At 42.1% G+C, this 15898-nt stretch overlaps 1 protein-coding gene across 19 annotated transcripts in view; it reads left to right on the top strand.

The window, feature by feature from the left end:
• Positions 1 to 15898, top strand: part of adgrl2a (adhesion G protein-coupled receptor L2a) — a 191851-nt gene that overhangs the window by 142481 nt on the left and 33472 nt on the right. For 16 of the 19 annotated variants that reach the window (XR_006831762.1, XM_046298137.1, XM_046298128.1 and 13 more), the window contains 7 exons: positions 7289 to 7597; positions 8204 to 8307; positions 10819 to 11004; positions 11668 to 11706; positions 13429 to 13612; positions 14368 to 14490; positions 14900 to 15105. Coding sequence is in view for 18 of the 19 variants with exons in the window: in XM_046298137.1 (XP_046154093.1) it covers positions 7289 to 7597; positions 8204 to 8307; positions 10819 to 11004; positions 11668 to 11706; positions 13429 to 13612; positions 14368 to 14490; positions 14900 to 15105 (1151 nt within the window). In the remaining variant the exon portion in view is untranslated. The remainder of the gene's footprint in view (positions 1 to 7288; positions 7598 to 8203; positions 8308 to 10818; positions 11005 to 11667; positions 11707 to 13428; positions 13613 to 14367; positions 14491 to 14899; positions 15106 to 15898) is intronic. The other 3 variants (XM_046298131.1, XM_046298140.1, XM_046298134.1) reach the window with 1 other exon arrangement.

Genomic DNA, 15898 nt, shown 5'->3' with positions numbered 1-15898 from the left:
TGCCAACAAAGAAGATGGTCAAAGGTAATAAATGTTTTATATTTTATTTGTGCGTTTTGTGTAGCGCCGACTATGCTAATTATTTTGTTTACGTCCCCTGCGGGTCTTTTGGGGTGTTACATGCTATCAGATAATAGCTTCTCATGCTTTCGCCGAAAAGCATTTTAAAAATCTGACTTGTTGCCTGGATTCACAACGAGTGTAGCTTTAATTCAATACCCTGCTTGTGTATTTTAATGAACGTTTGAGTTTTAACGAGTGCTATTAGCATTTAGCGTAGTGCATTTGCATTTCCAGATGTCTAGATGGGACGCCTGCGTGTCAGGTAGGAGCAAGAGGTTAAAGAGATTCTCCGGTAGTTTTGTATAGTTTTTAGCCAGTAGTTCAAAAAGTATTGCTCATAAGCCAAAAGTGTATCCTGAAATTGCGGACTATGTTTTGCATACGTGGAGATTTGTGCACCAAATCATTGCTCTCTCTCTCGTTCTGCTGTGGGTGCATCATGTGCCTTTTGCTCATATGGTGAGGGGGTGAAGCTCATTGGTTTAACTCTAATTTCTAGGGGACTGGCCCAAGTGGGGGAAAATTTAGAGAAAATGGGGTAGCACAGTTTCCAGAAAAGCAGTTACTTTCAAATTAAGGATTTGATAGCTAATTGAGGTAATTATGCTCATAGATCATGCATGTATGAATTACACATTGACACGTCCAGCCCAAAGCGGGAGGTTTCAAAAATAATGTGTAGTTGCCAAAGATCTGGAGCATCTTTAAGTTATGTGCAGTTTAATTCAAATGGTCATCAATTTCATAAGAAGGCTAATCTCTAATCCCTTTAGAAACCTGAATGCAAAACTCACAAATAGGATCATCAAGGGCCTTTTCCATAACAAGTGTCATCCATGTATACATATCTTTTAGGACTTGCATATTGGCAGCAATTCTGTTGAATTATCAAGGAAAAGTAACAGCACAGCCTTCTGAAACATTTGTTATTGCCTAAGTGAATTCATTTCCCTTTTTTTTGCGCTGCTCGTAAAACAATCCCCTGTTCTACAGAGCAAAAACCAGTGAGAATCAGCAAAACAGGAGCCTACATCAAACAAGAGATACTTTTGGTCATGTAGAGTATGTGGACACCTTCTCGTCAAACATCTCTTTCCAAGATCATGGACATTAATATGGAGTTGGTCACCCCTTTGCTGTTATAACAGCCTCCACTCTTCTGGGAAGGCTTTCCACTAGACGTTGGAACATTGCTGCAGGGACTTGCTTCCATTCAGGCGCAATAGCATTAGTGAGGTCAGGCACTGATGTTGGGCGATTAGGCCTGGCTCGCAGTCGGCATTCCAATTAATCCCAAAGGTGTTTGATGGGGTTGAGGTCAGGGCTCTGTGCGTGCCAGTCAAGTTCTTCCACACCGATCTCGACAAACCATTTCTGTATGGACCTCGCTTTGTGCACCGGGGCATTATGCTGAAACAGGAAATGGCCTTCCCCAAACTGTTGCCACAAAGTTGGAAGCACAGAATGGTCTAGAATGCCATTGCTGTAGCGTTAAGATGTTCCTTCACTGGAACTAAGGGGCAGGTAGCATTCTCCTGGCATCCGCCAAACCCAGATTCGTCCGGACTGCCAGATCGTGAAGCGTGATTCATCACTCCAGAGAGTGCGTTTCCACTGCTCCAGAGTCCAATGGCGGATGGGTTTACACCACATTGGCATTGCGCACGATGATCTTAGGCTTGTGTGCGGTTGCTCGGTCATGGAAATCCATTTCATGAAGCTCCCAACGAACAGTTATTGTGCTTCCAGAGGCAGTTTGGAACTCGGTAGTGAGTGTTGCAACTAAGGACAGACAATTTTTACACGCTACGCGTTTCAGCCCTCGGCAATCCCATCCTGTGAGTCCTTGGTTGCAACACTCACTACTGAGTTCCAAACTGCCTTTGGAAGCACAATAACTGTTCGCGGCTGAGCCGTTGTTGCTCCTAGATGTTTCCATTTCACAATAACAGCACTTACAGTTGAGCAGGGAAGATCTAGCAGGACAGAAATTTTACGAATTGACTTGTTGGAAAGGTGGCATCCCATGATGGTGCCACGTTGGAAGTCAATGAGATTTTCGGTAAGGCCATTCTACTGCCATTTCTATGGCCCCGACAGAGATGGCCGCCTCGCTTCGCGTTCTTAGGAAACTAGGCAGTATTTAGTTTTTTATGTAGTATTTCTTACACTTTTACCCCAGGAAGTCTTATTACATACAGTTGGGAGGAACTATTGGATATAAGAGCAACCTCAACTTACCAACATTATGACCAGCAATACGACTTTCCCGAAGCGGATCCACTGTTTGGTCCAGCACCCAGGACAATGGATTAGATCCCAGCAGGCGACCCAAAACCACCGCGGAAGGGGCAGACGGAGCGGTCTTCTCTCCGTAGACGGGCACGTCGCCCACCACTCCCGAGTATACTACTAGCCAATATCAAGTCTCTTGACAACAAGGTAGACGAAATCCGAGCAAGGTTTGCCTTCCAGAGAGACATCAGAGATTGTAACATTCTCTGTTTCACGGAAACATGGCTCACTCGGTATACGTTATCAGTCAGTACAGCCACCTGGTTTCTTCACGCATCACGCCGACAGAAACAAGCATCTCTCTGGTAAGAAGAAGGGCGGAGGTGTATGCCTTATGATTAATGAGTCGTGGCGTGATTATAACAACATACAGGAACTCAAGTCTTTTTGTTCATCTGACCTAGAATTCCTTACAATCAAATGCCGACCGCATTATCTACCTAGACGGCCCTGAAATAACTTCATTGGACTCTATGTAAACTGGAATCCACATATCCTGAGGCTGCATTTATTGTAGCTGGGTACTTTATCAAGGCTAATCTGAAAACAAGCCCCCCTAAATTTTATCAGCATATCGAATGCGCAACCTGGGCTGGCAGCATTCTGGATCATTGTTCAACTTCCTCGACGCATACAAAGCCCTCCCTCACACTCCTTTTGGCAAATCTGACAACAACTCCATTTTGTTGCTCCCAGCCTATAGACAGAAACTAAAGCAGGAAATGCCCGTGCTCAGGTCTGTTCAACGCTGGTACGACGAATCTGGCAGCATTCGGGCGAAACTGAAAGCGCAAACCACTGCTTTTAATCAGGGCAAGGCGATCGTAAACATGAACGAATACAAACAGTGTAGCTATTCCCTCCACAAGGCAATCAAACAAGCTAAGTGTCAGTATAGAGACAAAGTAGAGTCGCAATTCAACGGCTCAGGCACAAGAGGTATATGGCAGGGTCTACAGTCAATCACGGACTACAAAAAGAAAACCTGCCTCGTCGCGGACCCGATTACTTGCTCCCAGACAAACTAAACAACTTCTTTGCTCGCTTTGAGGACAGTAAAGTGCCACCGACACAGCCCGCTACCAAAACCTGCAGACTCTCCTTCACTGCAGCCAACGTGAGTGAAACAATTAAACGTGTTAACCATCGCAAGGCTGCCGCCCCAGACGGCATCCCTAGCCGCGTCCTCAGAGCATGCACAGACCAGCTGGCTGGTGTGTTTATGGACATATTCAATCAATCCCTATCCCAATTTGCTTTTCCCACATGCTTCAAGATGACCGCCATTGTTCCTGTACCCAAAAAGGAACTAAATGACTATCGCCCTGTAGCACTCACTTCTATCATCACGATGTGCTTTGAGAGAGTAGTCAAGGATCATATCACCTCCATCCTACCTGACACCCTAGACCCACTCCAATTTGCTTACCGCCCCAATAGGTCCACAGACGACGCAATCACAATCACACTGCACACTGCCCTAACCCATCTGGCCAAGAGGAATACCTACGTAAGAATGTTGTTCATCGATGACAGCTCAGCATTTAACACCATAGTACCCTCCAAACTCATCATCAAGCTCGCGACCCTGGGTCTCGACCCTGCCCTGTGCAACTGGGTCCTGGACTTCCTGATAGGCCGCCCCCAGGTGATGAGGGTAGGTAACAACATCTCCACCCCGCTTATCCTCAACACTGGGGCCTCACAAGGGCCTCACGCCCAATTTTTCCGTTTTTTGATTTGTTAAAAAAGTTTGAAATATCCCATAAATGTCGTTCCACTTCATGATTGTGTCCCACTTGTTGTTGATTCTTCACAAAAAAATACAGTTTTATATCTTTATGTTTGAAGCCTGAAATGTGGCAAAAGGTCGCAAAGTTCAAGGGGGCCGAATACTTTCGTAGTTGTGAAATTTTTAGATTACTTTTGTATATATTGTGTACCTAATGGAGAGCTCTAGAGGAGAAAGAATGCTACTCAATTTTGGAGCTGGGACAATAAACCAAAAATTATCGACACCGTCCAATTATCCTCAACATTTTACTGATATTGTTCATTATGATAATAAGCCTTTAATAGAGAAATGTGGAGTTTAAAATGTTTGCTAATATGGGTGATTGTTGGGAAAATTGATAGCTACAACATTCAATCTAGCACTAGTAGTTTGAAGGGTAATAAATACAAACTGTGCACATTATTATTAACTTATTGTTCTATGTATAGTTATCGTATTGATTCAGTCAATTTATTGTGATATGGATTTTTGTCTATTTTGCTCCACTCTACAGTCAGTTAGCCTAGCCTCATTGAATTGCCTCACTGTTATTGTGCTGATAACCCACGCGACAGATTGTAGGAACAGACTTCAATTAGATGCAATTGGACGTCTTTTAGCAAAAGGGCAATTCCAAGGTAACGGAACAACGCTGAGCCTGCAGACAGGAGAAGTGACATTCACTGGAGAGAGAAGAGGGGGAGGGGGGGAAGAGTGAGTGGGAGGGGTTTTACAGACTGTTTTTACATTTGCTTTGACCACCAGACGACAGAAAGAGAAAGAAAACAGTTATGAGCTGAACATAACAGTATGCAAGCGGAAGGGAGGCCTGTACAGGTGATCCAACTGTGGTTTATGACTATTATGATTTGCTATTGTAAGCAATTCAATTGCAACAATTCTGTTGCGAATTGTAACAGCTTTAGGGAAAATCTGTAACAGAATTTTTAGTTTTTAGTACATTTTTAACCCCCCCCCTTTAATTCAACATGATTGTTGTTGTTGTATTTATACTACCTTTTTAAGACTTTTTATGATAGATGGTAGAATACCCCTTTTCCGTCTGTTTGACCAGAAATCGAAGCCTTGGCTTATTCCTCATATTTAATATTAATGAAAAATGTACATCTGCTTTAATTTCTCAAAAATCTAGGCCCTTCGCTTTCATTTGACACTAGATTTAACATGCTCCTGTGAACTTCAAATGTTGGTGCTTAAGGGTCCTTTTACATGAAAATGACCATAACTAGAGCAAGTAGTGCTGCATCAAGCCTGTACAAGGATCTGCTCTCTGAAGAGAGGTGTGGACATAATATCATTAGCTAACATGCTCAAGGAATGTATTTGAATCATAGCACTGCACATGCATCTTGATGTATTGGGGAGTGAACCCCTCATCTTATATAACTCCAAACATCAAGGATTCATGTTGTGTTATCACATCAATCTGACTTCTGTCCGAAGGAGAAAACAGTATAGAGAGAACTTAAATCATTCATGACTTTTCTCAAACTACCTCGTGGCCTAACATGATGTAAATACTGTTGATAATACACTTATTATGTGTCAAGCGATGTTCAACTAGTAGACCTGCATAATCTGCAGAGGTAGCTTGTCTACATGTGGCCAGTATATGTGAAATACAAAGGATTGAATAGTTATTTTCAGTAGTTTACCTGGGCTTTAAAAGGATGCATATATATTACAGCCAACTTTACCATCAAGCTCCGTATCAAAACATCCAGTCAGCTGAGAACTTCTCCATGTCACCATTTCAGGTCTGAGGTCTGTGTCTCAGTCAGGAAGCATCATGTACAGGCAGTTACTGAAGCCAAGACTGGGGTGCTTTCCAAATGGCACCCTATTCTCTATATAGTGTATATCATTTTGACCAGGGCCTATAGGGCCCTGGTCAAATGTATTGAACTATGTTGGGAGTAGAGTGCTATTGCGGACCCGCCTGGGCTCCCGCTAGGCAGGAAGCGGATTGCCTTGTCTCCAATGGTCAATAGAGACTAACTCGCAGCAGGTAGCAAGCTAACCAGCCAACCTCAAAGAGGGATCCCTTCAGCCTGGGCTGTGCTGAAGTCTTCCATCCACACCATGGGGGCGCTGCCAGGCAAACTATTTCCATCAGCCCAGTCCCATTATCCAATTGAAGCGATAGATATGGTGGTGATGTCTGTCTTCCCTGCAAGCCTGGAAGCGAGAGCTTCGCACTCTCACTCAGTGAGCTCAGTAGTTGTTTAAGTGAATTTGCGTAAATTTACGGGGATAAAATGGCAACAGCAAATACCACTTTAAAGTCCTCCATGTTACGGACAACTTAATGGGATAATAAAAGGGATAAAATTCCTCGCACATAATTTTGTGTTCAAAATTGTATTATATTGCTAAACTCTGGCTTCAGTACCTTGAGATGTGAACAGATGTATAGCAAATGACTGGTTTATGGTTATCAACGTTTCACTGGATGAAACACTCATCCACTTACAGGAAATACAGTTACAATAGTACTGGTACAACAAAATAAATGTCAGCCATAAGCCCTGTTGTAATACTTCAGAAATGTATCATTTCATCCTTGTTTCCTTGAGGTAAGCACAGATCTACAAGTGATGGATAGGTGTAAGAAGGTCACCAACCTATTGCTTTCAACAATCCAACCAATTCCGAGCTGTGATTACTTCAGAAGGCAAGGAGGGATGTATTTGAATGTGGTGTTTCCTTTTCTCTCCTGACTGAAACTTATTGTTTTTGCCCTTGGCACATAACACATGCCGGCTTTATCAAAATGTGGGGCGAGTAAGGAAAACAACCACCGAATGAATGTTCGGACAACAAACCGACACACACGGGCTCCTTGTTTCTCTGTCAAAATGTAATCAGCCGTGCCTCATAGTCTCTCAGGCAAGAGTGACTGCCAGGCAGGAAGATGTTACAGTAATTATTGTCTTGTTCGGTGCAGGCTGAGTGCCTTGAATAAGATATAGTCCAGGGGAAAGCAAATATATTTGCACAAAGCACTCCCAGCTCCCCATTTGTGTGTAGCCACCATTGTGTGTAGCCAGCTTTTTACCAGGTGTGTTTTGAAAGAACGAGAACAGAAAGACTTGATCGAGCTAAAATGAGACGACGTTATCATTTTCTCCCCAGCTCCACCTCTCTCCGAAGCGACCTCAGCGCCGGCTGAGCCTCTCCGAACGACAACCACCACAACAACCACCACAGCAGCACGCAACAAAGGCGTAGCAAACACCATGACCACAACAGGGCCCAAGGAGGGTAACAACAGAGGAGGGCCCAAACCCCCTCTGGAGGTTCCCCAGACCACCGCCCAGCCGCCTCTGGAGTCCTTCCCCCTACCAGAGCGCTTCTGTGAGACCACGGAAAAGAGGGACATAGTGTGGCCTCAGACCCAGAGGGGCATGTTAGTAGAGAGGCCTTGCCCCAAGGGGACCCGAGGTAAGCAGAGGGTTTACCTTAGGGCATTAGCTACTGTTTATCACCATGATGAGTGGTTGGAGAGATGAGATCGCTTGTGTGTTTTTGTTACCTGCACAGTATGTTATTGTTTCTGACAATCATTTATTGATAGATTCAATTCGTGCAGGACTGTATAGGGAATCAACAAGATTTTTTATTTTTACAGTTGTGTAAATAATTCACTGCATTGTTATAGGTCAAAATAGTATTTGGCAATGTGCAGCCAGTGTGTTGAAGGGAACTGGCTCAGCTGTTTCCCCAAGCTTGATTGAAGATGTTCAGGCCTTATTGGATTGTGTGTGAAATTGTGTTATCATTCAGGGTTCATTAGACGTTGGTGTAATTGGAACGGAAGGAAAAGTCTTATTATTACTTAATTTGTAGTGAAACTGGCACTGGGAGAATATAGTCAGTATTTATGGTAAATTACCAGCTATTGATGTAGAGACAACAATTAAATGCAGTGTATGTAGGATTTTGGAGGTTAGGTTGGTTTAACACGATGAGGTATATGGCTAATCCAATGTAGTTTCTAATATATATATCTTATATAACTGAGCTATTGTAAATGTATTTTCCTGACAGGCACTGCCTCTTATTTATGTGTACTTGCCACGGGGGCCTGGCACCCAAAGGGCCCTGATCTCAGCAACTGCACTTCCCACTGGGTCAACCAAGTAGCGCAGAAGGTATGTATGAGCGGTACTACCTCAATGTTTTGAGCTACAGTATACAGTCGGAAGTTTACATACACTTAGGTTGGAGTCATTCAAACTTGTTTTTCAACCACTCCACAAAGGTATTGTTAACCAACTATAGTTTTGGCAAATCGGTTAGGATATCTACTTCATGCATGACACAAGTCATTTTTCCAACAATGGTTTACAGAAAGATTATTTTTACAGTGGCTTAGAATTGTACATACACTAAGTGGACTGTGCCTTTAAACAGCTTGGACAATTCCAGAAAATTATGTCATGTCTTTAGAAGCTTCTGATAGGCTAATTGACATCATTTGAATCAGTTGGAGGTGTACCTGTGGATGTATTTCAAGGCCTACCTTCAAACTCAGTGCCTCTTTGCTTGACATCATGGGAAAATCTAAAGAAATCAGCCAAGACCTCAGAAAAACATTGTAGACCTCTACAAGTCTGGTTCATCCTTGAGAGCAATTTTCAAATGCCTGAAGGTGCATGAAGGTACCACGTTCATATGTACAAACAATTGTACGCTATTATAAACACCATTGGACCACACAGCCGTTATACCGCTGAGGAAGGAGATGCGTTCTGTTTCCTAGAGATTAACGTACTTTGTTGTGAAAAGTGCAAATCATTCCCAGAACAACGGCAAAGGACAAATGTATCTATATCCACAGTAAAACGAGTCCTATATCGACATAACCTGAAAGGCCGCTCAGCAAGGAAGAAGCCACTGCTTAAAAACTGCCATAAAAAAGCCAGACTACGGTTTGCAACTGCACATGGGGACAAAGATTGTACTTTGTGAATCAAAACGAGAACTGTTTGGCCGTAATGACCATCGTTATGTTTGGAGGAAATAGGGGGAGGCTTGCAAGCCGAAGAACAACATTCCAACAGTGAAGCACAGGGGTGGAAGCATCATGTTGTGGGGGTGCTTTGCTGCAGGAAGGACTGGTGCACTTCACAAAATAGATGGCATCATGAGGGAGGAAAATTATGGGACTATATTGAAGCAACGTCTCAAGACATCAGTCAGTAAGTTTAAGCGTGGGTCTTCCAAATGGACAATGACCCCAAGCATACTTCCAAAGTTGTGGCAAAATGGCTTAAGGACAACAAAGTCAAGGTATTGGAGTGGTCATCACAAAGCTCTGACCCCAGTCCTATAGAAAATGTGTGGGCAGAACTGAAAAAGCGTGTGCGAATAAGGAGGCCTACAAACCTGACTCAGTTACACCAGCTCTGTCTGGAGGATTGGGCCAAAATTCACCCAATTCATTGTGGGAATCTTGTGGAAGGCTACCCGAAACGTTTGACTCAAATTAAACAATTTAAAGGCAATGCTACCAAATACTAATTGAGGTAATGTAAACTTCAGATGTGATCAATGTGATAAAATAAATAAAAGCTGAAATAAATCATTCAATCTATTATTATTCGGCCATTTCACATTCTTAAAATAAAGTGGTGATCCTAACTGACATAAAACAGGGAATTTTTACAAGGATTAAATGTCAGGAATTGTGAAAACATGAGTTTAAATGTATTTGGCTAAGATGTATGTAAACTTCTGACTTCAACTGTAAGTAAATGTACTAATTCCCTTAAAATACTGTAGGTACTACGGTACTTGAAGTGGAATGAAAATGGTGCCTGTAATCATTTTAATCTTACAGTAGTGGTGCTCATATTTTATAGTTGATAAGAGGTACCGGTAATCTCTACCAGTTTGAACTGGCTCAATTCAAGCACTGCGCTCTAATAATTGTATATTCCTCTTTCCCTTATATGGCACCTCTTTCCTTTCATTTTCCACCATTTATGATGATTAAAGAGTCAAAATAGCCCCAGGCCATCCACTAGGTTGCGCTGTCTGCTGTTTGTTCTGATAAGTGACTCAGACATAGAATGTGTAGTAATTTAAGCACGACGGACAACCCTTCATCATTTTGTACTCTTGTGTTCACTTCCATCAAATGAGAAATACAGCACCCCGAGGAGTGTTATTAAGTGCAATTAGTCACCCATCTACCCAGACTGGCGTTATATGGGGCAGCTCATCCTAGAATGACCTCACGTCAGAACGGGAGGGAGAGAGCCTCATAGTCTGGTGGAATATTCCCTTAGTCTGGTCCCAGATCTGTATGTGATTAAGCCAATATCATAATAATCATATTCAGAGGACCACAAACAGATCTGGGTACAGGCCTTAGCAAAGTTGATACTACCAGCCATTTCTGCTGTCCACTTTAAAACATCGAAAAGACATAACAAATACCTTAGTATAACGTTTTTTTCATTCTTATAACAAGTCTTAAGCCTATAACATGGCTGTAAGAATATCAAATTCAATACCATTTCTAAAATCCCAAATAGCTAGCATTGCAGAGGCAAAAGCACAGAGGCCAAAGAAAAACTACTCCTTAGAAGTAGCCTGAGAAAACACCTAGAGAGGAACCAGGTTCAGTGTTACAAATATATTTTTTATCGCTCCAGATCCGTAGTGGCGAGAACGCAGCTAACCTGGCCAATGAGCTGGCGAAGCACACCAAAGGACCCATCTTTGCCGGCGACGTGAGTTCATCAGTCCGACTGATGGAACAGCTGGTCGACATCCTGGATGCTCAGCTTCAGGAGCTGAGACCCAGCGAGAAAGACTCTGCGGGCCGCAGTTTTAACAAGGTAACTGATTTTCCACCCTTTCAAAATGGCTGCCACTTGACATCTTCATTCCCCTATCACGTACTGTGCTTTATGGAGATAAATAGCACTGCCATTTCTCCCCACCAGCAATCTCTCTGGATCTGAGTCACCGCTAGACGTTTTGTGATGCTCTTCTGAGCAGTCTCCCGCTTCAAGTTAGGAGAAATGTGATTCCTTCTAGTCAGTGAAATTAGTGGTTCTATTTTATTAATATTCCTCATATTATGTCTGTTCCTCTCTCCCTTTCTTTCAAAGTCAGACAAATGTACTCAAGCAAATAAAGAAACAGCAAACCAATTAGGATATTAAATTATATCTACTGAAATGCAATAAGATCATGTTATTCCCTGACATATTTGTACACCTGAAGTAATTGCTGTAATTGCCTCAACCAAGGCTTGTTCTGTGAAGTCTCCGGTGTATTTGAGAGAAATACATCATGCCACAAATTGAAGTGAGGGCTCTTTTGTCTGGAACCTGCAGGTTGCGTAGCCTAAAGCATGAGGAAGGAGAAAGCCAGCTGAAAGGGGGGGAGTGATCAGTCAGAAAATAATCGAAGCCTTTAACACTTGTTCTCAAGTTTCTACATTTTGCTAATTGTGTGTTTCTTTGTTTTATCTTTTTTTCTACCTAATGAAAAAGCTTCAAAAACGAGAAAGGACATGCAGGGCATACATGAAGGTATCTGATCTATGCTAATGTACCACACTCTGCTTCTCTGCACCTCCCTCCCTCCCCTCCACTCCCCTGCTCAGCAGCATGTACCCTCGGTATTGTCATGTAGCCTCTCCCCCCTCTCTCTGTGCTTCCTGCATTTTGGAGTAATTGCTTCCACACAGCCATAATTGTGCCAAAGGTGCACGCTAAGTGGCCGAGACATCATTGGCAGTTACCAATGTAACTTATTTTGTCTCTTATATTTACAGGAGGATTTGTTTTTGTTTTTCGCTTATCTTTGTCTTCCATTGAATGGTCCTTTCTCTTTTTGCTTTAAGAATGTACATGCCTAAATATGTAACACAGTGATTCACAAACTGCATTTCATGGCTAAAATATGGGTAATTTCCTATATAAAGTTAGCCTGTGTGTCTTTTAAGGCACACATTCCTTTTTACAGTCACCTCCTATTCTGCGAGTCTCCTCAATAGAAAAGCCCATTACAGTGCTACAGTGCTAAGGATAGCTGTACTTAAGACTCTCTTTCCACCTGTGATGTATCCAAACCTTTGTCTTCCTCGGCCACACTGACCTTTAGCTAAGTTAATTCATGACTGTTCATTCATCAGGGCACAGATTTTAATTTGTGTCATATATTTGAGGCACAAATCTGCGCTTTCCATTGGACTAATAAGGCTGGTGGGGGCAAACCAAATTGTGTCCTTCTCCATTTAATAGTTCCAGTGGCCTGCCGCTCTAAGTATTTTGGCCATATCGCTCCTCTGGCCATTAGGGACTTCTCAACATCCTTCTCCACCTGCCTCCAAAGTCAAGCTCTCTGACATCCAGATCGATCCTCAGGGACGGTGTTAAAAGTGATCAGGTTAATTAGTCATTAGATGGCCATACTTGTTAAAAAGAAGAATTTTAGCTAATAGCTACTATCCTTTCTCCCCAAATGTCTCATTATCGTCATCTCATTCATATTATTATTATTTTTTTTGTTGCAAATTTCCAGTGCATTGCATGTTTCTGTGTTTCTGTGGCACATGGGTCTATTTTTTGTTAGTGAGAGAAGATTTGAAATATGTATGTGACTAGATGACAGTGTGTGTGAGTGGGATGCTGTGTCGGCAGTATTTGACATACAATATAGTTGATGGGAAGTCACATTAGCCATCCGTGCTAGCTAGAGGAATCGGGCCCCCATTGATTACCTGATTAGTCTGATTGATTTGATCATTTCTTTAGGAGATCCCACTAGCGTCTGTATGTACTTTATCTACTGCCTGTGGAGTTCTAGCGACTGGCTAAACAGCTTGGATTTATTATTTCAAAATGCATAATGTTTTGGTTTTCTCAATGATTTGAGATGTTTAATAGTGTTAAATGTTTATTATACAATACATTATAAAGATTAGCTGATTAAAAAAAAATGTGTCCAAGAAACATTGAAACACCCCTCAGTTTTAAACACATTCAATTATCTGCTTGAATGCACAGCAAATCACAAGAATTTACACCACATCGATACAGAGAAGATACCTGTGTGGAGCATTTGTTTAGCACTTACTCAAAACCCAAAACATTTTTTTTATGATCGTCCATAATATGTCAATGGGATTGCTTCGCCATGCATTATCAAAGCTATTCATATGACTCCCCTCTTTTGTTTTTGCTTATGACAATTACTGTAGTCGAATGTTTTCAGAATTGCTTACACATCTCTTTTTCTGATGGACACAGGCCATTGTAGACACAGTTGACAACCTTCTAAGACCAGAGGCTCTGAAGTCCTGGCATGATATGAACAGCACGGAACAGACACACGCTGCTACTATGTTACTGGATACCCTAGAGGAAGGAGCGTTCGTCCTTGCCGACAACCTAATGGAGCCGGCTATTGTGAAAGTACCCGCTGATAATATAAGTAAGTAATTGAATTCCCGGGAAAACAAATAATAAAGCACGGCCAGTGATTTGAACGCAATCAGTCGTTTTTGATGCTTTATGCATATTTCAACTACTCATGTCGAGAAAGAAAATGAGTCTGTTCAATGAGTTCAGTCACAATGTACATGTAAAACAAAGTGATGAATTTCAGACAATTTCCAGGTTAATAGATTGGGATGACTTGGTTTATAAATGCGTAGGTCGGCCCAATGTAATTCTATACATTAATGTGAACATTACCCTACTGCGGAGACCTAGTAAAAACAGTGTTTAGACCCTGTCTCCTCCTTTCACCTCAAAGCTCTCGGGACATGAGAGGGAATGAATGTAAAATGTTCACTGTGCATTGCAACAACATTTCTTTTTTTTATTATTCAAATGCTGCAGTTTTATCTTGTACATCCAGTCTTTCACCGGATTTTCACAAGTGTACTGTATCCCACAAAGGGACTCAACAGGAGCTAAAGGATCACCTTGGTTCTGACATTTTAACTCGGCAGCAACATTGTTGTTGCATAGAATCCCTTGAACAATGTCTTCAGTGGCTGTAGTACCTAACACCCCCGCACTCTTGCTTCGCCTTAGGAATGTAAGCAACCACGTCCTGGGCATCAACATTTTTCTTTTTTATTGCCCTCGTCTTACTCAAAACACACTGTAACGTCTGGTATCTCTCTCCCGGTCTCTCTCTTTTCTTGTCTCTTTTTTCCCCCTTCATCAACAAAACCCCAGTCCTGGATGTGTATGTGCTCAGCACGGACGGCCAGGTTCAAGATTTCAAATTTCCACAGGCCAGCAAGGGTGGTGTTTCTATCCAGCTGTCCTCCAATACTGTCAAGCTCAACAGTCGGAATGGTAAACCCCATACACTTCCCTCTCAGAAATCTCACTTCATTCACAGGCAGAGCTGCATGCGGGTGTTTATCCCGAGTGTGAGTGTTAGCTCAGACTTTTTGTTCCATTCCAGTGTCTATGAAAAGGTGAAGAGTCTGACGAACCGGTCTGTCAATGCAGCTTGTCAAAACTGACAATGCACAGTGATTACTCAGTGGGACTGTTAGATAGGAGCGACCACTAAGGATTTGAACCCTAAAACCCAGCACCATGATATTTTCTGAAGATAACTGACAAGGCCCACTTATGTTCCCCGATGGTCTAATCCGTTTTTTTTTATTCTCAGCCCTTAGTTTTATTTTAACACTACAGTTACTGCTGCTTTTATTTGGAAGGAACATGTTACCTATTCTGTTTTTCCTTTCTTCAGGTGTTGCCAAGCTGGTGTTTGTTATGTACAAAAACCTTGGGCAGTTTCTCAGCACTGACAACGCCACGATCAAAATGTCCAACGATGCTTATGGGCGGAATGTGTCGGTGGCCGTAAATTCAGACATCATCGCCGCCTCCATCAACAAAGAGTCCAGTCGTGTGTTCATCACGGACCCTGTGATTTTCACCCTGGAACACATTGACGTAAGTCTTCCCAAGCTAAATGAATGGAGAGGTCATAAAACCGCTGGGAAAGAGAAGAGCCTGGCAGGCAGAAATCGTTTAATTCATTATAAATGCCTGGCTAGGTAAAATGTAAAAGTACAAAGTAAGTTGCTTTGGATAAAAGCATAGTCTAAATGGCATACACAGGTAACTGCCAAAATAAAGGAAACACTTGAGTAAATGACGAATACAAAGTATATTGAAAGAAGGTGCTTCCACACAGGTGTGGTTCCTGAATTAATTAAGCAATTAAAACAGCCCATCATGCTTAGGGTCATGTATAAAAATACCCAGTTGGCCATTATTGTAGCTACATGGCTCAAAGAAGAGATATAGCGATAGCGATCTAAGGCACTGCATCTCAGTGCAAGAGGCATCACTACAGACACTGGTTTGAATCCAGGCTGTATCACATCCAGCCGTGATTGGGAGTCCCATAGGGCGGCAGACAATTGGTCCAGGTTTGTCCGGGGTAGGCCATCATTGTAAATAAGAATTTGTTCTTAAATGACTTGCCTAGTTAAATATAAAACAATAAGGGGTTTAAAGCAGTGGTTTCCAAAAAGAAATCCCCAGGGCACCCTTATTTACATTTAAATTGGTTTAGATCATTGTTTATTGAGAGAGCCTATATTAAATACACCATCATTTTGTTTAATTTGAGGGACCTAGGAAATGTTGTTTTGAAGCTCATTTCCTGCACTTCTACATAGTCTTAACAAGACTTATTACTATTTTAATGATGATAATAATATTAATGAATAAGGAAAAT

Source organism: Oncorhynchus gorbuscha, linkage group LG14, assembly GCF_021184085.1.
Source record: "Oncorhynchus gorbuscha isolate QuinsamMale2020 ecotype Even-year linkage group LG14, OgorEven_v1.0, whole genome shotgun sequence".
Taxonomy (NCBI): Eukaryota; Metazoa; Chordata; class Actinopteri; order Salmoniformes; family Salmonidae; genus Oncorhynchus; species Oncorhynchus gorbuscha.
Note: the sequence above shows the minus strand (reverse complement) of the source record. Positions and strands in the feature narration are given on the sequence as shown.